At 37.1% G+C, this 25,927-nt stretch overlaps 1 protein-coding gene across 50 annotated transcripts in view; it reads left to right on the forward strand.

The window, feature by feature from the left end:
* CAPRIN2 (caprin family member 2) overlaps positions 1-21,140 on the forward strand; it is a 45,418-nt gene extending 24,278 nt beyond the window's left edge. For 6 of the 50 annotated variants that reach the window (XM_063786810.1, XM_009425667.5, XM_009425670.5 and 3 more), the window contains 12 exons: positions 417-460; positions 1,374-2,051; positions 4,609-4,731; positions 6,245-6,326; positions 7,379-7,434; positions 9,772-9,876; positions 11,462-11,608; positions 14,013-14,181; positions 15,550-15,735; positions 16,809-16,909; positions 19,056-19,119; positions 20,220-21,140. In XM_063786810.1, the coding sequence (XP_063642880.1) occupies positions 417-460; positions 1,374-2,051; positions 4,609-4,731; positions 6,245-6,326; positions 7,379-7,434; positions 9,772-9,876; positions 11,462-11,608; positions 14,013-14,181; positions 15,550-15,735; positions 16,809-16,909; positions 19,056-19,119; positions 20,220-20,788 (2,324 nt within the window). In that variant the 3' untranslated portion in view covers positions 20,789-21,140. Of the gene's footprint in view, positions 1-416; positions 461-1,373; positions 2,052-4,608; positions 4,732-6,244; positions 6,327-7,378; positions 7,435-9,771; positions 9,877-11,461; positions 11,609-14,012; positions 14,182-15,549; positions 15,736-16,808; positions 16,910-19,055; positions 19,120-20,175 lie in introns of all 50 variants that reach the window. The other 44 variants (XM_063786794.1, XM_054663368.2, XM_063786812.1 and 41 more) reach the window with 14 other exon arrangements.
* Positions 21,141-25,927: the final 4,787 nt, after the last annotated feature.

Below are 25,927 nucleotides of genomic sequence, written 5' to 3' on the forward strand. Positions count from 1 at the left end.
CTTATCCCCTCCTAACCTTAAACTGGCTTGTAAGAGGTTTTTAAGGGCTCTATTTCAAGCTGAGATGACCAATTTTTACCCCATGGGACATGAGCTATGATGCTAACTTGAAAAAAAGCTGTGTTTTAGGGTAAGAAGAAATAGTCTTATTTTCAATCAGATATCAGTTTTAAACTGAAACTTGACTTTCGTAAAGTGTCTTACATAAGGAGAGCTACTAGTTTGAACTAGCCTCAGACCACATGCTTTGGACTAACAAGGAATAGAATTCCTCTTGCCATCAATATACTTGATTATATTACCCTTTTTCTGTTACGAGTCTTCTGAAATATGTTGCTAGAATGAATTATAGTTGTAATCTGTCTAAAAACTTACAGTTCACCTAGTATTTATTCAAATTCTTTTTATCATCCCAGAGTCTCTAATGGAATTTGCCCAGCCAGAGATACAACCACAAGAGGTAAGATACTGAAAGACAATTTGCTGATGTTGATTTTTCAGCCTTTTGCATAGGGTTGTGGTTGGAAGCTAAGGCTCTGGAGCCAGACTGCCTGAGCTTGAACCCTGGTTCTGCAGTTTACTAGCTTAGGGACTTTGGGCAAGAAATCTGGTCCAGCTGTGTCTGTTACCCTCATATGTAAAATAGGGATAACGTTAATGACTACTTCATGGGGTTATTGTGAGGATTAAAGAGGTTGATCTAAATTCTAAATTACTTAGAATTTGGCCTGGCACACGAACTGCCCAAATGATAGCTATTTTTGGCTCCTGTGTTAGAGGAACTTTAAGATGTGCAGGACTTTGCTCTCTCCAGAATTTACTCACATTGGTAGCAGAAAAGGGTATTTGTTCTCTTTCTGAAGTGACATTGAAATTCATGGGAAGCTGAAAAGAATGGGAGATTCAAAAACAGTGCCATTGATGTATAAGGGAAATAAAGAAAACACTGGTAACTTAGGAAATGTCACGTTTAAGGTTACATAATTTAACTTTGAAGTTGAACTATCTTCTGCCTTTTAATGTTTGAGGGAGTCAAATGGGGAGAATGGTCCTAAGGCTGGCAAAGGCGGAACAGCCTTGGTAGAAGAATCCGAATCAAGCAATTCTTGCCAGTCTTAGGCAAGTCCAACAGAAGTTGCTACTTTTGATGTATCGAAGTCTGTATTTCTGTTAATTGAGGAAAAAGGAATGGACAGAAAAGTAGGAAAGTAGGAAAGAGAAGTAGGAAAGTCTTTTCAAGTAGAATAAGGACAGAAATTTCGTATTAGTGCAACAACTTAGATCAGAGGACATAGCAATACTAATAGAGTTGAATATTCCCTCCAAGGTCTTCTATGAATTTTGTGACTTAAGTGCATTGTTTCTCTATCTAGTTTCTTAACAGACGCTATATGACAGAAGTAGATTATTCAAACAAACAAGGCGAAGAGCAACCTTGGGAAGCGGATTATGCTAGAAAACCAAATCTCCCAAAACGTTGGGATATGCTTACTGAACCAGATGGTCAAGAGAAGAAACAGGAGTCCTTTAAGTCCTGGGAGGCTTCTGGTAAGCACCAGGAGATATCCAAGCCTGCAGTTTCCTTAGAACAGAGGAAACAAGACACCTCAAAACTCAGGTCTACTCTGCCGGAAGAGCAGAAGAAGCAGGAGATCTCCAAATCCAAGCCATCTCCTAGCCAGTGGAAGCAAGATACACCTAAATCCAAAGCAGGGTATGTTCAAGAGGAACAAAAGAAACAGGAGACACCAAAGCTGTGGCCAGTTCAGCTGCAGAAAGAACAAGATCCAAAGAAGCAAACTCCAAAGTCTTGGACACCTTCCCTGCAGAGCGAACAGAACACCACCAAGTCATGGACCACTCCCATGTGTGAAGAACAGGATTCAAAACAGCCAGAGACTCCAAAATCCTGGGAAAACAATGTTGAGAGTCAAAAACACTCTTTAACATCACAGTCACAGATTTCTCCAAAGTCCTGGGGAGTAGCTACAGCAAGCCTCATACCAAATGACCAGCTCCTGCCCAGGAAGTTGAACACAGAACCCAAAGATGTGAGTTGATCTGTATCATTCTGCTTCTGTCAGTGTAGGCATAAATAAGGTGTCGTGGTAATGACTTTTTAGTTCTCTTTTTTTTTTTTTTTTGAGATGGAGAAACACTCTTACCCAGGCTGGAGTGCAGTGGCACGATCTCTGCTCACTGTAACCTCCGCCTCCTGGATTCAAGCGATTCTCCTGCCTCAGCCTCCTGAGTAGCTGGGACTACAGGCGCATGCCACCACGCCTGGCTAATTTTTTTGTATTTTTAGTAGAGACGGGGTTTCACTGTGTTAGCCAGGATGGCCTGGATCTCCTGATCTCGTGATCCAACCGCCTCGGCCTCCCAAAGTGCTGAGATTACAGGCGTGAGCCATTGTGCCCGGCCTTAGTTCTCTTCAAAGCTCATGTGAAGTTAATGTATAAAATATTTCACCCTCTTTAGTGGGTAGATTTATTGTTTTCCCTTGAAAACTGGGAGTTAATCTAGTCTGTCTTTAAGCCCAATCTGAGATGAAATTTCTGCAATTATAAAATGTTGTTTTAATGCCAAATTTTAACAATATAACATGATATGAAAATAGTAGATAGTTTAGATAAGACCATAATGACATAATGTGAACAAGTGAGTAATGCAAATGCTTGTCACAGGATGGGAGACACTGTATTTCATTTGTTGTCATTTACCTGCTATACGAATAACTTTTTCTGACAAGTTATATTTTTCTATATTCTCTTGCTTCTCTTCTACTCATCTATGGTCACTCAGTTTAGCCCAGGTCTTTATGAAGAAGGTTTATGGTGGTTGCAGATATTTCAGTATTGGGGGAAGGATTTGAATTAGTTCTCTATTTCCATTTCAAAATGAGAATTTTTCCAAAGATAGGAAAACTGTTGGCATTAAATATTTTGTGGTTAGGTTTTGGAATACAAGATTCAGTTAAAACATAAGGCCACATTCTTTTAAGGATAAATAACCTATTTCAGGTAGATAACACTTACATTGAATAATTCTTGGGTACAGTGCTATGTTAGGGTTGCCTTTTATTAAATTGTAAATTACTTATTTACTACTATTTATAATGCAAACTTGTTACCACCTCATTTGCTGAGATATGTGAACTTGTGCTTCCAGTGTTCTCTATCTCTATGGAGTAGTCTTCCTTGCACATCTGTGCCATTTTAGCTAAAGGCTTTCTGATAAACCATTGGCCCTCTAATATAATAATATGAAAAACATTTTGCTTGGGGAAAGCAAAGCATTGCATTTTATAAGTAAATTACCTTTGGCTTAATTCTGTATGGGAACAAAATTTTAGAGTTATTTGGCTATTTTGCTCTCCTTTCTCTCTCAAGTTGCTAATATTAATTTTAGCTTCTTCCTGACCCTACAGAAGATTGTCAGCTTTATTTTATTAACCAAATATCACACAACAGTAACTGTAATATAACTATTTTGAAAAACATTTAAAAACCCAATTTAATATCTCAAAGCTGCTTTTAAAAACCTGGCTTAAAATTCCAATAGGTGTAGCAATGCAGAACCTTTATCATACCAGAATATTATCATGCTATTTGATGAATTGCATTTAAAATCAGTGTTACATGTTTGGAAAGGTCAAAACATATTTAATTTGCTTTTGTGGCACAAATAGCATTATATTGAAGTTGTAGGGTTTTTCAGTTACTGAGAGGAGAGGATACTTCTATGTGTAATATAGTATTTTTCTGTCTTTCTTGGAATCTGAGCTGTCTAGATTATTGACTAAGTACAGTCAAGTGCAGAATAGAGTTCAAAGCCAAAAGACTAGATAACATGAAATTAATCACTGATGTTCATACCTTCCTCCTAAAAGAGTCCCATATGTACTCACTTATGGTCTCTTAACTCTTATTTTATCTGGTACCTTTGACAAACTTAGCTGTGTGTCTTCTTTGATTAGAAGGTGGAGAAGAGGAGCTAGTGGAGACTGGCATGTTGACAGCTATAAAAAGTAACTGTAAATTGGTCTAATTCAGAATGTGCAGCAATTTTAAGCAATTTAGGATGACTATCAGTAGCCCCCAAGAGTGTACTTACTTTATAACAAAATATATGTATCCCTCTCAATTTTAGGGTATGTGTATGTATGTACTTATATATGTATTTACATTTTGATTTCTGAAATCAGATACATCTTAAAAATGGGATGTACATTTAATGTGGTAGTAGTAATTTTTGCCCTGGAAAAAAAAATCATTGGTATGTCTCATTGTCAGTGGTATCTTATCCTAGAGGACATATGGTAACTCATGTCCATAATGAAAACACTCTTAACAAGGAAGTTCTGCTGGATCTTCCCTTTAAAAGGAATATTTTTTGTTTTAGAAAGAGTTGCATGAAAATTGTGAAGGGGAAAAATCTGTTTAAAGTTTGCTTATTTAGAAAAGGTATTTATGAGAAAATTCTTTACCTGTGATAAGTGAACATTGCTGTTTTTTCTTTTCCTTTAAGATGTAGTGATAAGCTGTTTCCTAGATTAGGCTCTTGAATTTGCATTTCACTCTTACACATTATGGGTTTATCTTGTAGGTGCCTAAGCCTGTGCATCAGCCTGTAGGTTCTTCCTCTACCCTTCCGAAGGATCCAGTATTGAGGAAAGAAAAACTGCAGGATCTGATGACTCAGATTCAAGGAACTTGTAACTTTATGCAAGTATGAGTCATTTACAAAATCTTAAATGATATTCATGGGGGTTCTGACTGGAAACATTACAGTGAAATTATTAAGAGCATAGATTATTCTGTCAAGTCCTGGCTCTGCTGCCTCCTAGCTCTCCTAGCCTGGAGTTTAGGCAAATTACTTGATTCTGTCTCAGTTTATTCATTTGAAAAATGAGGATTATTGTTCCTACTTTCTAAGTTTGTTAGAACAAAAAAAAAAATGAATTAAGCATGTGAAAAGCTTAACTTGCTCAAGGATCATTACTGCTATAGATTATCAGTACTGAGAACTGTGAGAACCTACTCTGTGCCTGATATTGTTAGATACCATTGTAGTACAGATACAGAAAATAAGACATTCATTGCCTTCAAGGAATTTATATTCCAGTTGTAGAAGATTGTAAATTTATGTTAAATCAATAGTTAAATGATAAATTGTGTTATACAATATGTTTAAGTTGTGAGATACAGACACAGAATTTGAGAATGGTATGAGATTACTGAGGGCTAAAGTAGTCAAATAAGTATTTTTGTTTAGTAAAAGATCCTGAGCTTTGAATATGGGCCTGGGTTTAAATTCTGTTACTTACCAGCTGTTTATTTAACCTCCAACACTTATTTGCAAAATGTAGGAATTGCCTATACCATCAGATTAGTTGAAGATGTAAGAACTAAAATGCTCCCTGCAAATGTGTAGCTTAAGTATGCAAAATACTGGAAACTTTTCTGGGAGAACCGAGATAGGCAGATACAAGAGCGTGATTTCTCATCTTGAAAATGTTTTAACAGCATGAGCTAGTAAATGGTTGAGATAAATAGATGCTCTTTGGTTGGGTGTAATAAAAATGGGGGTTCTGATTAGACTAGGATTGATGGCTATGTTTAGGACCTTAGTAAGGTCAAGAGTTTCTTTTCTGACTTAGGCCTTAGATTTAGTATTGTAGGCTTTTGTTTTGTTTTGTTTAAAGATAGGGTCCCACTCTGCTGGTCGAGGCTGGGGTGCAGTGGTGTGGTCAAAGCTCACTGCAGCCTCGAATTCCTGGGCTCAAGTGATCCTCTCGTTTTAGCCTCCTGAGCATCTGGGACTACAGGCACATACCACCATGCCTAGCTAATTGTTCAAAAAATTTTTAGTAGCAACAAGGTCTCGCTTTTTTGCCCATGCTGGTCTCGAACTCCTGAGCTCAAGCGATCCTTCTACCTCAGCCTCCCAGAGTGCTGGGGTTACAGGTGTGAGCCACTGCGCATGGCCTACTCTTGTGGTTTTAGCACTCTACACAGCCTTAAGTTATGGCAGTTACTTTAGATTTTATTTTTAATTCTTAATTTCTTTATCTATGGAGACTAGTTTTGGCATCTTGAGACAGTGATTAGCTAGATACCTATAGCTTTAGCTAGATATGTGTAGCTAATAGACTATAGGCAGCATCATGAATAATTCAATGGTAATAGCTTTTAAATGAGTAATCTCTGTTTCCACTCTTTATTTAAAATCGTATCTTTAGGAGTCTGTTCTGGACTTTGACAAACCTTCAAGTGCAATTCCAACGTCACAACCGCCTTCAGCTACTCCAGGTAGCCCCGTAGGTATGTAATCATTCTAAAGACTTGGAGCAAACGTCTTGAGCTAACAGCTATTTGTTGTTGTTGTCTTTTCAAATGATTTTATTTTAGATGTCCTAATATGTTGGTGTATTAATTTATTCTAACTGTATCCATCTGTTACCAGTTATATGTGGGTAAATTACCATTAGGACATTAGTGTACTTAACTGACTTGTTTTCATTTTTTGGAGAAAGGCTCGGGATGGGTGAATGGAAATACTCAATAGCTGTTTTTGTAATTTATGTTGTTGTCGGAGTGAATTCTGACTAGAAGTTGCTTGACTCCTTTGGACTCTAAATCTAGTGTTGAGGCTTTTGGGTCTTAACTACGGGTGTGATTACCACAATGAAGTGTGGAACAGTGATTAACACAGTAACTAACAAAAGAGCCTGCATTCAAATCTGGTCCGATGCTTCAAAGCTTAGGCTTTTTGCTCCACATTTGTTTCTCTCCAGAGAGGAGTGACATAAAGCTAGTCCAGCTTTAGTGAGCAGTATACACCAGCTTGAAGATTGGTGTAGCAATTCCTGGGTGAAGTGAGAGTAAATAGAGAGTAATTAATAAAAGTGATGGATATTAACAAGAAGCAGCAAAACAAACTATATAATTGAAAAGTATGTTAATATATATAATCAGAAAAAAACTGAACGGATGATCCAGATAAGATTGACTTTGAAATTTGTGAAAATTAAGTTTATCAATTAATTACTATACATGGTAGCCTGGGTCTTACCTTCCTGTTCACTATTATCAGTTATTTTTAAATGTCTTAGTTCTTTTCTTTTGGAAGTCTTGAAATGCTACTTTTGCCCATTTAACCTTAAAGCATCACTCTGTGTCACCGATGGAACTAGTATTTTCTATTCTTCTACAGTTCTCTCTTTTTAAAACTCTAGAAAGTGCATGATGAACTTGAGACGTAGTCCTTCCAGCTAATGCCTTTTTTGTGAAGTGCAAACTTTAGTTTCCTCCTAGTTGATATGCGTAAGCTTTTGTCTTCCCTCAGTAGTTACTGTTTATTTTACTCCTTGCAGCATCTAAAGAACAAAATCTGTCCAGTCAAAGTGATTTTCTTCAAGAGCCGTTACAGGTAACTTTCCAAATTAATCTTTTATTCTTTGCTGCTCAAGGAAGAAGCTCTTGCTTTGGAAAGAATAATCAGACTTACTGATTCTCGTGTACCTAATGAAATTACTAAAAGTGTTCTAAGCATATCTAGTTTTGTAGATTAAATACGACTTGTCCTAAAATGATTCCCTGATGACTATGCTGAAAACATATAGTACAGGTTTGCTGACTTTAGTAAGGAGAGAGCAAGCCTGAAGAAATCAGAGGGTACCTTGTCTAAGAATATTATGTTCTCTTGAGCTACTTAAGTAATTTAGTTTATTAACATAGTAAAGTGTCTGAAGAAAGAAATTAATTTTTGTTGTTGTTGTTTTATTGAGACAGAGTCTCACTCTGTCGCCCAGGCTGGAGTGCAGTAGCATGATCTCGGCTCACTGCAGCGTCTGTCTCACGGGTTCAAGCAGTTCTGTGTCTCAGCCTCCTGAGTAGCTGGGATTATAGGGCCTGCCACCACACCTGCCTAATTTTTGTGTATTTTTAGTAGAGACAGGGTTTCACCATCTTGGCCAGGCTGGTCTTGAGCTCCTGACCTCGTGATCCACCTGCCTTGGCCTCCCGAAGTGCTGGGATTACAGGTGTGAGCCACTGCACTCAGCCTTAATTTTCAAACTGTATTTGTTGAGCGGGGTATATTGGGGTTTTTCCTACTTTCCTCCAATTCACTGACTGCTTTTACTAAAGCAGTTACATTTTTTGTTCTAGCTGTTTAGGGTTCTACATAAGGCTTTCAATTGACAAGTTAAATTTTTTGAAAAGCACTGGTCTAGCTTAGTAGTTCTCTGGTGGAGGCTGTGGGATGGCTGCATCGGAAGCCATCCCACTTTATATGTCATAAGGTATACATTTCTAGATAAGACCTTAGACCTGTTGGAGCAGAATTTTCTAGGGTGTTGCCTATATTTTTAAAAGCTTCCTGGATGAATCTTCATACCCATTTTTTGGAACATTGGTTTCAAATATCATGTTTATTCACCAATAACCCACCTCCAACTGGTCTACTTAAAAAGCACTAATTTGGAAGCAGGAACTGCCATCACTTCTAAATAAATACTAGTGTAAATGTCTTTGTTATTAAATGAACCTTTTAACTGAAATTGAAGCCATTTTAAGATTAACTATCAAGTGGCCTAAGATGCCTTAATTTAGCATCTGTGAATCTTCCCTTAGCAACAGAGTTAGTTATTTCCCCACAACAGCCAGTTCTACTTTTCTTGGGCACTTGTCTCATTACTTTAATGACAGAGCCAGAAGAACGACCTAGTTTTAGAAACACTCTAATCTTATAATGGTTCTAATATTTTGGCCAGATCTAAGTTATGCCTATTTACTTGGGTAATATAAAATGTTCTAAAGGATTTCAAATATTTTTTTCCATAAGATCTTAAAACTCAATCCCCAGTCTCCTTCCTAAAAAGCAACATATCATAATGCCTCCTTCAAGAAGGTCACTGAAACATGATTTCTCTGTTTTGTAACCCTTCATTAGTTTCCAGTTCACCTATTTTATTACTTGGGCTTCTGAGAACCACATAGAAGCATTTAGATAAAAGGAGTGGATTCACTGACACTTTAGATCTTGCTATTGCCAGATTTTTATGGGTGTCTCTCTGCTGTATTTGAATACCTGTTGTGCGATAGAATTCTTTCCTAGCCACTCTTTTCATTTTCTGTTGGTTACAGTTGTCACAACTTTTTTTCCTAATGTGCTTTCTCCCAATTTTTATTTTACATATGCTATCAGCTTGATTTCTCACTAGAATTTTTGGTGCCATTCTGATTTATGTAGAGCTTATTCTTCCTATTTATATTTCAGCCTGCCTCTTTAGGATGCTGATAGCACTTAGCATGAAAGCACAGTTACTATGATCTCTGGCAGAGCTGTGCCTACAGTGTTAAATGTACCCAGAACTCACCTTCCCGTGAATGCTATCTACTACAGGGCCAAGAATCAGTGAACATGGGATGAGATGTGTAGTTTTGGTGACCAGGCCTGGACAGGCAGTGTAGCTAGCTGGTTGCTTGAGTTTGAATCTCAGTTCTGCCACTTAATTGTAGTATGATCTTGGGCAAATGTCTTGACCTTTCTTTGCCACTGCTTAATTGTCAATAAAATGAGAATAGTACCTACCTCACAGATTACTGTTAGGATTAAATATATTAACACGTATAAAGTGTTTAGCAGAGTGCTTGACACATGTGCGTGTTCAGTAAGAGTAACATATTAGGAAGGCCAGGGCCCAAGAAATATAAAGTGAACAAAATGTGCCTTTTACAATATTTTGTATTTTCCTGTGTCTAGGCTACTTCTTCTCCAGTTACTTGTAGCTCAAATGCTTGCTTGGTTACTACCGATCAGGCTTCTTCTGGATCTGAAACAGAGTTTATGACCTCAGAGACTCCTGAGGTAAAAGACCAATTGTCTTAATTTCTTTTGTATCTTAAAGAATAGCAGAACCAGTTTATCTTATGAATTACAGGCATGATTAGTTGAATGATGTAACATTTATACTTTATTAATGTATCGCTTTCTATAGATATTGTGATCTTGGAACTTTTACAGGTAACTTTATTGTAGCTTTGCCATATAAATAGATTTAATATGGTATTGCCTTATCTAGTGCAATAAATGTCCATTTTTAATCTAAAAAAATGAAAAGTGTAGGTAGCATTAAGTCAAGCTTCCCACTATATTTACACTGAAGGACTTTTAGGAGAAAAGTCTCTTATTTGTATAAATGAAAGCTCAATAACTTTATTTTATAAATATTAGCACTTATTGAGTTGGAATGAGTTACAATCTTGTTTTGGCTAACTTTGTCAAAAATATTTTCGGTCAGGTGCAGTGGCTCACACCTGCAATCCCAGCACTTTGGGAGGCCGAGGCAGGTGGATCACTTGAGGTCAGGAGTTCAAGACCAGCCTGGCCAACATGGTGAAGCCCCATCTCTACTAAAAATACAAAAATTAGCTGGGTGTGGTGGCTCATGCCTCTAGTCCCAGGTACTCAGGAGGCTGAGGACAGAGAATTGCTTGAACCCAGGAGGCGGGGGTTGCAGAGATTGTGCCACTGCACTTCAGCCTGGGTGACAAAGTGATACTCCATCTCAAAAAAAATAAATAAATAAAAGCATTTTAACAGTATTATGTTTGTGCTTTCAATTTCAATTCTAAGTTACAGTTTTTACTAAGTTTGAGTAAATCCTTGAGATGGACATAGTAGGATGAATTTTGAGGAGTAATTTAGCAACTATCAGGTATTTTTTGTTAACTATTATAGAAGAATATGTATTCATTATAGAATATAAGAAAATATAGATAATCCTTAGCTTTTATGGTGCTGGCTTGATCTGAATTTAAATTATCTCATTCCTCATTTTAAGAAGAGGAAGAAGTGATTGTTACCAAGTAACTCACAGCTGTCTGCTTCACAATCTAGTTGAGATTGGTTTTTGGTATTTTTTTTAAGCCTTTGGATTTATAATCTGTTATGTCAAGAACTTGTGGCTTCCTTAGGTAAGGATTACTTAAATTGGATCAGAGTTGTTTTCTGTTTTAGGTAGCTGACTTAGAAACCTACTAACTAATAAGTCTTTAAAATAGAGAAAAATTAACACTAAACAACTAACCCAAGTTTTTTCTTAAATCCAATTCTGATGTATAAATTTTGAATAATATTAGGCTCTTAACTGGAAATTACCATTTCAGGGTTTGAAAAGGACTAGGTGCATATAAAAAGTTCAGCCCCTCATCTGTTAGACTGATTATTGGTAAGACTCTTTCACTTAGTCAGCAAGCTGTGCAAAGCAAATACTGGTATGCATCCTCAGCAATTGAGATTTGAAATTGTAAGCAAAAGCTATTCTTTTGCATTCCTGTGTCCAAATGTCATCCTAAAGAACTTGCTGACTTATGCCAGTTTGGGTTTTAGAGTAAGTTAACTGCTTGTTATATGGCAGGTGATTGGCTGATGCTGCATTTCTCCTCCCCAGGCAGCAATTCCCCCAGGCAAGCAACCGTCTTCACTAGCTTCTCCAAATCCTCCCATGGCAAAGGGCTCTGAACAGGGCTTCCAGTCACCTCCAGCAAGTAGTAGTTCAGTAACCATTAACACAGCACCCTTTCAAGCCATGCAGACAGTGAGTATGAAACATGAATGATGATTGCAGTTCATTATTCCTGTTAAAGGCCATTGTTTCTCTTACATAATTATTGGATACTGTGTGAAAAGTTTGCCTTTTGTAAAATTTATTTGGGTTGGTAGAATTATATTTGGCCAATGGCAATGCTTGTTTGTGGCAGAAGAATAGGAAATCCACAGCCTCTAGAATTTTAAATGGGTGTTTTATCAGAGCATTATTCCTTCTTTTAGAATTAGTAGCAGGCAAAGCTGAGGATCCATATTAAACAAGCAAAATGTGTGGGTGAGAAACAGAATTTCTAGCAACAGCTTAATAATACTAACCATTACTAATATCATTACTAGTATTATTCCCTAACATCAGTAACCTGAAATACCGGACACATACTTGGGTGTTCTGTCATTGCTGAAACTTTCATTTTATTTTATCCTGATCTCAAGATGGTTTTTGGAGATTTGTTCAGATTTGTGTGGTGTTTTGAATTACGTATTTTTCTACAAATTGCAGTTAAGGCTTTTTAAAAAAATAATATTACAGCTAGTTTGGTATGTTTATTCTCTAAACACAGACTAGTATAAAACAGTTCTTTGGGGGGGAAAAAAGCCTTAGTGAGCCAATAAGTACCCTTCCTATTGGTGCTTAGTGTCCCACTCCAAGCACTTCGGAGTGATGGTGGTAGTGGGGCCAGTGGAGTAGCATGGAAAGCAGGCACCACCCCGGGAGATCGGCTGGTGAGTCCAGACAGCTGAATTCACTCACCTTATCACTTAGAATATCTTATTTCTAGATAGAATAGTTCCTTGCTTTCACTCTTTTCCTGTCAGTTCATCCTGCACAGTATAGCCACATTGGTTTTACCTTTTCTTTTGTCTAATTAAAAGCAAGCAGTGTTCCATTACAGAATGAAATTTAGTACTCTGTCTGACACTCAGTACCTTTTCAAGTCTGTTATAACCTGTCACACTAGTCCCCTGAGCTTGCCTTATATATTCTTGTCACAGTACCTTTTGCTCATGCCAATCTGTTTTCTCTGCCTGTTTGAATCCTACCCAGTACACATTGGTTCTTACTCATTTATTGATTAAAGAATAGTTACAAAACCAGGCACTGTTCTTAATCACTGAGGTTGTAGCAGTGAAAAAAGAAAAGTATGCTCAGGAAACTTAACATTTTAGTATGGAGGTAGGAGGGCTAGGGAGACAAATACCTGTATATCAGGTGCTGTGTGATGTAAAGAAAAATGGAGCAGAATCAGGGAGCTAGAGAGTCATAGAAGGACAGATCGTTGCTTGCCACGTGGTAAAGATTCATTAAATGGTAAAATATTTCATTCATCTTTAGTTTTTGAAAAAAAGACCCCTTACCCTTGTATAGCTTTTATTCTCAGCATTATTATGATAGCATAATAGCAGGAAGATTAACTTTTGCTGTTAGGTGTAAAATCTGTCAGGAATCAAGTAGGAGGGTTTTTTTGTTTTTTTTACTATGGTAAAATGTATGTAACAGAATTTACCATTTTAATCTTTTTAAAGTATACAATTCAGTGGCATTAAGTATATTCATAATGTGCAATCATCATCACTACTTTCAGAACTTTGTCATTATTCCAAACAGAAACTCAGTACTCATTAAACAATAACTTCCTGTTTGTAACCCCCTCCACAGCTCTGCTAACCTCTATTCTACTTCGCTTCTATGAATTTACCTATTCTACCTCATATTAGTGGTATCCTACAACATTTTTCCTTTTGTATCTGGCTTACTGCACTTTGCATAATGTTTTCAAAGTTCATTTGCGTTATACAGTGTATCATTATTTCATTTTTGTATGGCTGAATAATCCATTTTATGTATGTACTTCATTTCGCTTATCCATTCATCTGTTGGGAAATTGAGTTGTTTGTACCTTTTGGCTATTCTGAAGAATGCTGCTATGAACATGGGTGTATAAATATCTGTTTGAGTCCTGCTTTCAGTTATTTTGGGTATATACCTAGAAATGGAATTAGTGGATCATATGTTAATTCTATACTTTTTGAAAAGGCAGCATACTGTTTTCCACAGGGCGACTGCACCATTTTGCATTCCCACCGGCAATGCATGAGGGTTCCAGTTCCTCCGCATCCTTGCCAACACTTATTTTCTGTCTTTTTGAAAATAGCCCTGCTAATGGGTATAAAATTTTATGGCATTATGGTTTGGATTTACATTTCCCTAATGACTAATGATGATGAGCATGTTTTCATGTGCTTATTTGCCATTTATCTTCTTTGGAGAGATGTCTATTCAAGTCCTTTGCCTGCAAAATAGAAGTTTTTGAACGTACAATTTTGCTGGATACCACCCTTAAGCATTTTCTTTGAAACTTGCCAAATGACTCAGTGTGTCCTTGTCTTTTAAGGTATTTAACGTTAATGCACCTCTGCCTCCACGAAAAGAACAAGAAATAAAAGAATCCCCTTATTCACCTGGCTACAATCAAAGTTTTACCACAGCAAGTACACAAACACCACCCCAGTGCCAACTGCCATCTATACATGTAGAACAAACTGTCCATTCTCAAGAGACTGGTAAGATCTTTGCATATGATATTTGGAAGACTTAGAGGGACAGCCAAGTGAATGGACAGCAAGTCTAGGAAGTCTGTAGTGACACTTTAGAAGTATTTTCCTGACCAGTAAGCATTATTTCTTCACATGTTCCTCCAGTGTTGAGAAAAACCTAATGCCCTTTTTTGTGTTAAGTTTGCCTATTAATTTTAATTTTTGTAGAGATAGAACTTAGATGACGGATTTAACCTTGAAGTAGGTTTGTATTTTTAAATCTATTTGCTTTGATTACCACAGACAGTGATTGAGGTAGATGGGCACTATCTGGCTGCTTATATGAAGGTTTTGAAACCATTCTGTTAATCCTTTTAACAAATGGTTATCTGTCCTTTTCTATCTTATAATAAAAGATTGAAGATATGACTTAGTATGCTCATTGTACTGTTTGCTTAGAGATGGGAGGCTATTTTGATTTTTCATGCTGTTCTAAATCATGAAAGAATAGGTAACTTTGTACTCATTTCTTAATTTAAATTTAAGAAGCACTTGTAGATTTTTTGTATTGGTATTTCAGATCCCTATTAAGTTTTTTAACTGAAGTCGGAGCAAATGAATTGAGCATTCTGAGTACTTGGCTAATCAAGTGATGAAGAGGTAGTAATATGAATTCTGGGACCTAGGCATAGATGACCTGATTCTGTTCTCCCCTCTACTGTTGAAAGACAGGGCAGGTGACTTACGTAAGGGATATTTTTGTCAGGTGCCTTCTCAGATACAGTATTAATTAGAATCCATTTTCTTTTACTCCCTCATCTGGAGTATTTAGCCTGCTTTTTAAAAATTGTCGTAAAGTATACATAACATAAAAATTACCATTTTAATCATTTTTAACTATATAGTTCTGTGGCATTAAGTACAACCAAACTGTCGTGTAATTATTACTACTGTCCACCTCCAGAACTTTTCATCTCCCCCCAACTGAAACTTTGTAATCATTTAATACTAACTCCTCCTCCTCCTCTCCCCCCAGCCCCTGGCAACCACCATTCTACTTTCTGATTCTGAAAATGACTGCTCTAGGTACCTCATATAAGTGGTATACAATATTTGTGCTTTTGAAACTAGCTTATTTTACTTGGCATGTCTTAAGGGTTCATTCATGTTGTAGCATGGGTCAAAATTTTCTTCCTTTTTTAGGCTGAATAATATTCCATTATATATATGAATTACGTATTTGAGTCATGTAGATGAATTATATACATGAATATATGTATCTCCTATTTATTTTTAAAGGCAGCAAATTGTATTAATGATTTTGATATATATTGGCTTTTAAGTATAAAGACTATTACCATTTAACTCTTGGACCCTAAAATCGTTTTTCTTAAGCAGCAAATTATCATCCTGATGGAACTATTCAAGTAAGCAATGGTAGCCTTGCCTTTTACCCAGCACAGACGAATGTATTTCCCAGACCTACTCAGCCATTTGTCAATAGCCGGGGATCTGTTAGAGGATGTACTCGTGGTGGGAGATTAATAACCAATTCCTATCGGTCCCCTGGTGGTTATAAAGGTATGCCCTGAATAAAATTGAATTATACTGAATTATTTTGTCTGTGTGTTTACTTGACTCAAACCATTTTTACCTAACCTTGCTCCCTTTTGTCATTTACAATGTAGTAGAGAATTTCCTGTTTGTGGATAATAAAGTATTTTTAATATACCTATTCTCCATAACAGAGGAACTAATTTTCTGTATGAAAAGCAGATTGATTTTGTGACTTACTGAAGTGGAAAGTTTCACCATATTGTTTTACAAAGGATGAATTTTCATATTTGAGTAATGTTTTTCTTTTGTTGACTTAACTCTGCTAAAAGTGTATCATATTTACAAGATGCCCATTTTCTAATTATTTCTAGTTATTTGTTAGATTATGTCACAAAGAAGAATATAGAATTTGAGACTATAATAGTGATATTCTCTTAAACTTTTGTTATGGTTCCAAGTGTCCTAGTCACTACTTATTATTAACAAAAATACTCTAGACAGGCTGGGTGTGGTGGCTGACGCCTGTCATCCCATTACTTTGGGATGCCAAAATAGGAGGATCATTGAGGCCAGGAGTTTGCGACCAGCCTGGGCAACATAGTGAGACCCTACCTCTACAAAGAATTAAAAAATATTAGCTGGGCATGGTGATATGTACCTGTAGTCCCAGCTACTTGGGAGGCTGAACTGGGAAGAATGCTTGAGTCCAACAGTTTGAGGTTACAGTGAGCTGTGATCTCACTACTGTGCTCCAGCCTGAGTAACAGAGCGAGGCACTGCCTATAAAAAAGCAAACAACAACAAAACAACCCTGGACAGAGGCCCTAAGTACCTAACTGCCCTACCACCACCCTTTCCCAACCCCACCTTGCATTTAGCAGTAGTAAATTTATAAACCTGGCTTATTTGAAGACAGCAATGTTCTATAAATATGTTTTACTTTGGAAGCAATATTAGTAGAGTTTGCTTAAAGAGGGCATAAGTCTAATGATGGCATTATATAATCAATTTAACTTTTAAAGCAATATAGAATTAGACTCTTTAAAAGTTTAATATGATTTTGTCCATAATCTTATGTAAGTTTGTTTATTTATTAGGTTTTGATACTTATAGAGGACTCCCTTCAATTTCCAATGGAAATTATAGCCAGCTGCAGTTCCAAGCTAGAGAGTATTCTGGAGCACCTTATTCCCAAAGGGTAAGTAAGAATAGTTGTCATAGTTGAATAGTGGTACAGTTGTTGATGTTAAGCTGGTGATTGAAGTATATCACAGAGTCATAATTTGTTTTCTGAAAGTGCACTCTTAGCTTTAAAACTACTTGTAAGTCCTATGGAGAAGAGTTGAGTTGGAAGTTTTTGCAATTACCCAAGAAAGATAAAAGATAATTGCTTGTTATGTGGAACTTAGAAGGTGTTAAGGACATTATTAATCATGTTGTTTGCATTAACTCATTTGCTCTTCCACCTCACAGGAGAAATGGGTTCAGAGGTTAAATAACTTACCTAACGTCACTTATCAAGGAAATGGTAAACTAAGATTAGAATGTGACTTTCTTACTCCAGAGCCCATGATTTTAACTTTACTACATTGACTTCAGCTTAACTTGCCTAGCAAATGTAGCAAAGCCCTTTTTCGTAAGTTTTTTGTTGTTGTTTGTACTTACTTGAAGAACCCAGCATATTTTCTTTACTACATATGGTAAAAGACTCATAAGAGGATGTTAGAAATTCCACTTTAACAAAACTTGGGAACTTACAGATTTGAATCTATAATACATCAGCATATTCAGTTTTGAAGTTTTACAAGCCTTTGAGTATGTGTATGGTACCATACTGAGTTCTGTTGGTAATATATAAAATACCTATCCTTGAAGAACTTACAGTTACATGGGGTAGGATGGATATCCACACAGAGGCAGTATTGAAAAGGGTGAAGGCCAGGTGTGGTGACTCACGCCTGTAATCCCAGCACTTTGGGAGGCTGAGGCAGGTGGATCATTTGAGGTCAGGAGTTCGAGACCAGCCTGACCACCAACAGGGTGAAACCCCATCTCTACTAAAAATCAAAATTAGCCGGACGTGGTGGCACACGCCTTAATCCCAGCTACTCAGGAGGCTGAGGCAGGAGAATCGCTTGAACCTGGGAAGTGGAGGTTGCAGTGAGCAGAGATAGCGCCATTGCACTCCACCCTGGGCAAGAAGAGCGAGACTCTGTCTCAAAAAAAAAAAAAAAAAAAAAGAGTGGAAAACATCTTGGAATCTAAATGCCTTGGGTTTGACCCCTCATTTATCACTTCTCTTGCCATGTGACCTCAGATAAGTTAGTGAAACTTTTTGAGCTCTAATTCCTCATCTGTTAGTTTTTCATCTAACACTGAGGTATTCTCCATGAGATATTCTGAGAATTAAATGAACTAAAGCACCTAAGTGCTTAGCACTACAGAGCCAGGTGTGTATATCAGCCGTGCAAATATTAGATGTTATTATGTGATCCTCAGGGAATGTATGTGAGGGGAGGATGTTTATTAATACAGACTTAGGTAAAAGAACTGTCTCTTCTTAATACCACTATTACAGTATTTTGTGTGCTCTTCTACATTTTTCCTGAGGAACAAGAAACTGATAATGCTAGTTGCTATTGCAAAGGGGCAACTGGGAGTATGGAGTAAGAGGCTTTATTATTTTTATTGTGTACCTTCTTGTCCTGTTTCAATTTTTATTGCATATAATAATTACACCACTAATTATTCTTTTCATGGGTTGTATGAAGTTTGGCTTCCTTCATACTTGAGTTTGTTTGAAGTACTGCCCCTGGAACATTTTTTCTTAATATATTAGATTATATTTCTAGGCAATAAATATATTTATACAATATAATTTTTTATCAATTTCTTAAAAAAAAATTCCCAAACCCCAACATAGTTGGTATTGGTCTTCCCAGTTTGGTGTATAAATAGAGCAAGGTTGAGAAAAGTCTGTGTTCTTGCTTTATGATGTCCTTTTATACTGAGATGAGGGACAGAGGACCATGCCACATTTAAAAATTTCTCTCATTACCTAGCATTGTATCTTTTACATAGTATTCTCCAAGTGCTTTGTTGTTTTTCAGGTATTAACAGATCTGATTGGTCAGGTTAATTAACAGGTGAAGCAAGTAATGCCACTGTTGCCCTTGCTTTGTTTTTCTTAGTGTTTGGAAACATCTGAGCCTCTTTGGTTGCTGGGGAAGGCCAGGTAAAGAACTAAGGGGACTAATCTTATTTGCCAGCCAGTAGTCCTGTGTAATAACCAATTATAGTCCTGCATTTTTAATGCCAAGGTAAATTTTATATGTTCACTTTAGGATAATTTCCAGCAGTGTTATAAGCGAGGAGGGACATCTGGTGGTCCACGAGCAAATTCGAGAGGTAAGGGTAATTAGCTGAATAGTTTTCTTACCCAGCACATGTCTCTAGTTCTTTCTGCATCCTCTACCAAGTTCTTTCCAAAGCACATTGCTTTTTAGCATTTATCTTGTTGAGGTTTTCAATTTGCTTGAATGTAGTACTAAAGTACTAAGGGAGATACTAGACCACTAGATAGGCTATGGAAACCAATTGCAAATTGAATTAAAAGGGTGGGTGTTTTTTAAAAATCTGCTTGACACTAGAGCATATTTAACTTTATATATTCACTATGCTGATTTCAAATATTTTTCATGTGATGATTCACGATGGTGGTTTTTGTAATAATGGGTACTTCTTACTGTAGTGTCACTGCATTAATAGATTCAAATGAGCACAAATTAAGACACCGTGACTTGAGACAAAAGCAGAATAGTTATAACACTTTTTAAATAAAATGTGAAGGAACTATTAAAAAGTTTGTATAAGGGAGAAGAAAAATCATTGAAGAGTAACTTTGGCACAGGAAAGCAATCTTTTCCTTCTGAAAAAATAGCTAGTATTCAATTTGCCTTTGCCTTAGTCTGAGCAGTGTTTTTGTATGGCACTTAAAACATTAAAAGTGTATGACTTGGAAATAAAAAAAGCATTCATCATCATGGGACTTAGTTCCGTATCAATATATCTCTGAATGGCTAGTGGCTAGTAGTTCTAAAAATTGGTTCTTTTATATAGTCTCCATTTTCTTGAGACCTTCTACATTAGGTGCTTTGTAGAATGATCTCTGAGAAATTAAGAATTATGGGAGGAAGATGAAGTAAAAAGTGTTCAGACCTGAGTTTTAGACTTTGCTAAGTTATCTGGCCTTTTGGGCGCCACATTTTCTTAATCTTAAAAAAGGATCAATTAGACAAGATTATCTTGGACCTTTCTGGCTTTAGAAGAGTATGTAAAAACCTATTACCAGAAAAATCTAGAAAAGTATAATCTAGCTATATATTGCTTTTGTTTTGGAATTTACTATAAAATGTATCTTTGTCTGTTTCAGTAGCCGACTAATGTTAAATATTGTGTTCAAAGCTAACTGCTTCATTATGAGAAACTCACTGTTGCTAATAAAACAGCAGGGTGGAGTGATTCTTCTCAGGTGAGCAGCCCAGAAAGAGACAACGAAACCTTTAACAGTGGTGACTCTGGACAAGGAGACTCCCGTAGCATGACCCCTGTGGATGTGCCAGTGACAAATCCAGCAGCCACCATACTGCCAGTACACGTCTACCCTCTGCCTCAGCAGATGCGAGTTGCCTTCTCAGCAGCCAGAACCTCTAATCTGGCCCCTGGAACTTTAGACCAACCTATTGTGTTTGATCTTCTTCTGAACAACTTAGGAGAAACTTTTGATCTTCAGCTTGGTAGATTTAATTGCCCAGTGAATGGCACTTATGTTTTCATTTTTCACATGCTAAAGCTGGCAGTGAATGTGCCACTGTATGTCAACCTCATGAAGAATGAAGAGGTCTTGGTATCAGCCTATGCCAATGATGGTGCTCCAGACCATGAAACTGCTAGCAATCATGCAATTCTTCAGCTCTTCCAGGGAGACCAGATATGGTTACGTCTGCACAGGGGAGCAATTTATGGAAGTAGCTGGAAATATTCTACGTTTTCAGGCTATCTTCTTTATCAAGATTGAAAGTCAGTACAGTATTGACAATAAAAGGATGGTGTTCTAATTAGTGGGATTGAAGGAAAAGTAGTCTTTGCCCTCATGACTGATTGGTTTAGGAAAATGTTTTTGTTCCTAGAGGAAGGAGGAGGTCCTTACTTTTTTGTTTTCCTTCCTGAGGTGAAAAATCAAGCTGAATGACAATTAGCACTAATCTGGCACTTTATAAATTGTGATGTAGCCTCGCTAGTCAAGCTGTGAATGTATATTGTTTGCACTTAATCCTTAACTGTATTAACGTTCAGCTTACTAAACTGACTGCCTCAAGTCCAGGCAAGTTACAATGCCTTGTTGTGCCTCAATAAAAAAGTTACATGCACCTTCAGTGTTCCTATTTAATTAAACATTTAGTTGAGAGGTAAAATATCTGCTTTTTAATAGTCATCACTGATAACTCTTGAATGGTTATTTCTTCATGGGCTCATGCTGTTATTTTAAAATAAGACATATATAACAGTTCCTTCTAGGGTTACTTTTCTCTGATATTATACATGCCATTCATCAAAACATTTGATCTGTTTTCCATGGGCCAAATCATGCATTCTTCTTGAAGCTATTCTGTTTTGCAGTAGGGCATGGGCTTCCTTTAGTCAGCTATCTTTGGGTAGCTACTACATGTGTAGTAATATACAATAGGAGATACACAGGTAATACTACTGGCCCACCATCAATAAGACTTACACTTTCTAGTGGATTCTCAATTTAATTTGAGCAGGCAAAATGCTAAGACATTAAAAAGCAGAGGCTCTGTGGTCAGGCAATGCTGTGTTTCAGAGTCCTGATTCTGCCACTTAGTAGCTAATCTTAGAGAAGTTATGTTACCTCTAAGATCTCTCTCTCTTAAATACTGTTTCTCAAATATAAAATGTGAATGGATGATAGATTACCATCAGGACAATTGTGAAGTTTAAGAATATATCTAAAGGATTGAACGTAGTGCCTGGCACATACACATTTAAGAAATGCAGTAAAATTTAGTGTTCGTTCTAGCCATATGATACTTTCTCACACTTAAAGCTTGTATGTCTTCTTCAGTAATAAGTTTTTTTATTTCTCAGTTTAAATAATAATTTTTGGCCGGGTGCAGTATCTCACGCCTGTAATCCCAGCACTTTGGGAGGCTGAGGTGGGCAGATCACCAGAGGTCAGGAGTTCGAGACCAGCCTGGCCAACATGGTGAAACCCTGTCTCTACTAAAAATACAAAAATTAGCCAGGCGTAGTGGTGGGCGCCTGTAATCCCAGCTACTTGGGAGGTTGAGGCAGGAGAATGGCTTGAGCCTAGGAGGCAGAGGTTGCAGTGAGCCGAGATCATGCCACTGCACTCCAGCCTGGGTGACTGAAAGAGACTCTGTCTCAAAAAAAAAAAAGAATTTTAAAAGGTGAGCATTTTGGTTGCATTTTCAGGACTATATTAAGGGTTGCAGAAGGGTGTTATTACACATCAACTAAAGCAAGTAATCTGCTGAGGCAGAAAATAATTTGCCGGGTCTGACCCGCAGACCCTGGCTGAACTATGGATGAAAAAATGTACCCTGGCACAGGTATTTTGCCTGACAGAGTGACGAGGGGACTTCACTGCTCAGCACCGCTGACGAGAGAGTACAGCGAGAGTGAAGCCCCAATAAGCCAGCGATATTTGTATTTATTTAGTACAGATTTAATGACAGAGGCTTTGAGTCAACACACTTGTGGGTAATTAACATGCCCGCTCCCCTCCCCCACCCACCAAGAGAGCAGTCCTGTGCACGAATGATTAAAGGCCAGGTTCCAGGTTCCGAAGCCTGAGTAAACTAACTTACCTAGATCAATTCCTTTACATCCCCTTGTTATCTAACCTAAGCTTTTAAGAGAATTCAGCTGCCTTCAGCCTTCAGCCAAATTGTCTTTTGAAGCTTTTGCAGAACCTCCTGGCCTTCCAAGAAGGTTTGCTTCTTTCTATAATTTCCTCTTATAATTTCTCCCACCACCCTGTCTGAACTCCTACAATAATTGTTTTGATCCTCCTCTCTGAGGTGTTGAGTAATCTCAGGAAAATGGTATAACAGCATTACATTTATTACAGTTGCTATTTTTGAGCTGGGTGTGGGTTCAGCAATTACACCCTGAAGCCATGTTTAACTCTCCATGGTGTTAAATGCTAGTGTAGTGTTCTCAAGATAGAAGATGTGATTTGATTCAGTACCTCACATAACTTTTTCAGCTTATGGTAGGAACTTTGTAGGGTAGGGATAATAGTATTCCAGTTAAAAAAATTAGTTCATGGCTTTTATGTCCACAACACAACTAAAAAGCACATAGAAAAGTGGTAATATGATTAAATGATGGAGGGGAAAACTTGATGTTTAAGAACAATTGGTGATCAGTAGGGCCTTTCTCTAGCTGTGAATTTCGTACTGCATTAAAGTATTCAGCGTAGTTTTTTTCTTACACACACAATGTTTATTTAAAATACTCTGGGCAACTCTATATTTTTTTAAAGATAAGTGTCCAACATCAAGAGAGTCATTAATTAGGGTATCCCCTTACGGTAAGAGTCATATTTTAGGAGAGTATTTGAAATGTTACTTTGCTAAGTATAAAGATAATGTACTAGACATTTTTTGACTTATAAGAATGAATGGACAAGATATTTCATTCTGAAGCAGTATAACTTTGAAGCTAGTTCTGGAAGCTATTACTAAAAGCAGATGTCTTTACGGAAAGATGTGCACATACACAGAATTTACATACATTTGTAAGAGATAGAGTAGGGATCCAGAGATATCTAAAGTCCATTTATGGACCTTGTGGAAAGAACTTATGTTTTGCTGGGAAGATCTTATTGTACATATGGCTGACATGGAGAGACATTCCATATAATTATTCCATATAATTATCTGAATATACAAATACTTAGTTGTTTTACTAAAAGCAGAGATGAGGGAGGTAAAATAAGTTTCCTGTTTACTAGATTCTCCTCAGAGTTTTTTAAGTTTTTTAGTCTTTTATTAAGTGATGTCTCTCCTCCCTACGCCCAAAGTTGTGAGCCACTGACTTTTATCTACTCTAAAATGATTTGAGTAAATGCAGGCATTTAAAGCAGGATGTTTTTTGAGAGGTTTGCTCACTTGTTTCCTGTACTAGTTATCTGTCAACCATCCCATTTTTCTGTTTACCTTTCTCAATTCCATAATAGCTTTATTTTTACAATCCTATGACATCACATACTGTGTTTTTATACTCTTAATCTTTCCTGTTTGCACAGTTAAACTCTAGCTTTAATGATCAGTGTTCTATTGTGAGCCTTATGATAACTAGGATGTTATTTTATGTATTTTAAATGTGAAATAATTTTTAGCATATACAAAGTGTTTCCATATTACTAGGTACAGTGGCTTACGCTTGTAATCACAGCACTTTGGGAGGCCGAGGTGGGTGGATCGCTTGAGCGCAGGAGTTAGACCAGCCTGGGCAACATGGTGAAGCCCTGTCACTACAAAAAGATACAAGAAATAAGCTAGGTGTGGTGTCGTGCCCCTGTAGTCCCAGCTACTCAGGAGACTCAGATGGGAGAATCACCTGAGCCTGGGCGTTGAGGCTGCAGTGAACTGTAATTGTGCCATTGCACGCCAGCCTGAGTGGCAGAATGAGACCCTGTCTCAAATAAAATAAAATGTTTTTCTGTATGACTTATCTCCTCCTCTGCCAAATACTTTAAATAATTTTGATGAGAAATTTAGCTCTCTGGTTTCTCTACTTGCTACTTTATATCAGGGGTGTTCTTACTGACCACTTTTGTGATTAGGCTACAGTAGCTTTGTTCTCATTTCGACAGTTTACAGGTACAGCTCATTTGCTACCAGTGCAAGATATTGAATGCTAGATTATAAAATGATTGTATTCATTATTAATACCAAGAGGACTTAGCCTCAGTAATTCTGTTTCTCAAGCATTATTCCTTTATTCATTTTATTTCAAAGACCCTAAACTTTGGTAATGATTAGTCTTTCAAATATTTGGGTTATCTGATTTGTATCTGACTCTGAGACTACAAAGATGAACGACATTCAAATATTCAGACACCTCAGGTGTGTCCATTTCACCCACTGAGAGCAAGTCTCTTTAATTATTCATTTGATTTTTATCACACTTTTCCTCCTCTCTGTCTGAAAGTGTTACTATTCAAAAACTAGATTTTTGGATCACTTCTGTAACTTTCTTATCTTTTCTCTTGTTTCTGATTTTTATTGGGAGATTTCTTTGACTTTATCTTCCTACCTTTTTATGAAGTTTTAAATTTTCATTAACATTCAAAATTTCTAAGTTGACCTGTTATCTGAATGTTCATTACATACAGTTGTCCCTCAGCATCCATGGGGGATTGTTTCCAGGACCCCTACCGATACTAAAATCTGCAAATGGTCAAGTCCCTGATACAAAAGGGAGTAGTGTTTGCCAATAACCTCCACACATCCTCCTGTATACTTTAGATCATCTCTAGATTATAATATGCTGTGTAGATGCTATGTAAATAGTTGTTATACTGGATTGTTTAGGGAATAATGACAAGAAAAAATGGTTTGTACATGTTCAGTACAGAAGCAAGCATCCTTTGTTTCCCTGAATATTTCCAATCTGTGGATGTGGGACCTGTGGCTATGGTGGGCCAACTGTGTATGCTGTTCTTGTTTCATGATTGTGTTATTTTCTCATTACTCTAAGGATAGTTTTTTAAAAGGTTTTTTTTGCCCTAAGTAGTCTATTTACTACACTTTTTCTATTCTATTCACTTAACTGCATTGTTTTATTTGCTCAGAATCTTGTGATAATTGGCTGACTGTTTAAGAATGGAGCACCAACCCCACACCTATTGGGGGGTCATCCTGGAAGGGCGTCCAACAAAGTTGGAGACCCCAACTCTGGTATGGGGTGTGGGGTGAAAAGCAGGTCAAATTCAGGTTTCAAGACAGGCCAAGCTCAGTGCATTTCTTGTCCACTGCCTCAGTTTACCTACATTCAGAAGATGGTCCAGGAAGAGTTGAGCAGAGTTGGCTCCAAAACATTAGGGTGCTAACAGCAAAACAATTCCAAGACTTCATCTTGCTGTATGCCAAAATAATTTATC

The sequence above is a fragment of the Pan troglodytes genome, chromosome 10, assembly GCF_028858775.2.
Source record: "Pan troglodytes isolate AG18354 chromosome 10, NHGRI_mPanTro3-v2.0_pri, whole genome shotgun sequence".
NCBI classification, from domain to species: Eukaryota; Metazoa; Chordata; class Mammalia; order Primates; family Hominidae; genus Pan; species Pan troglodytes.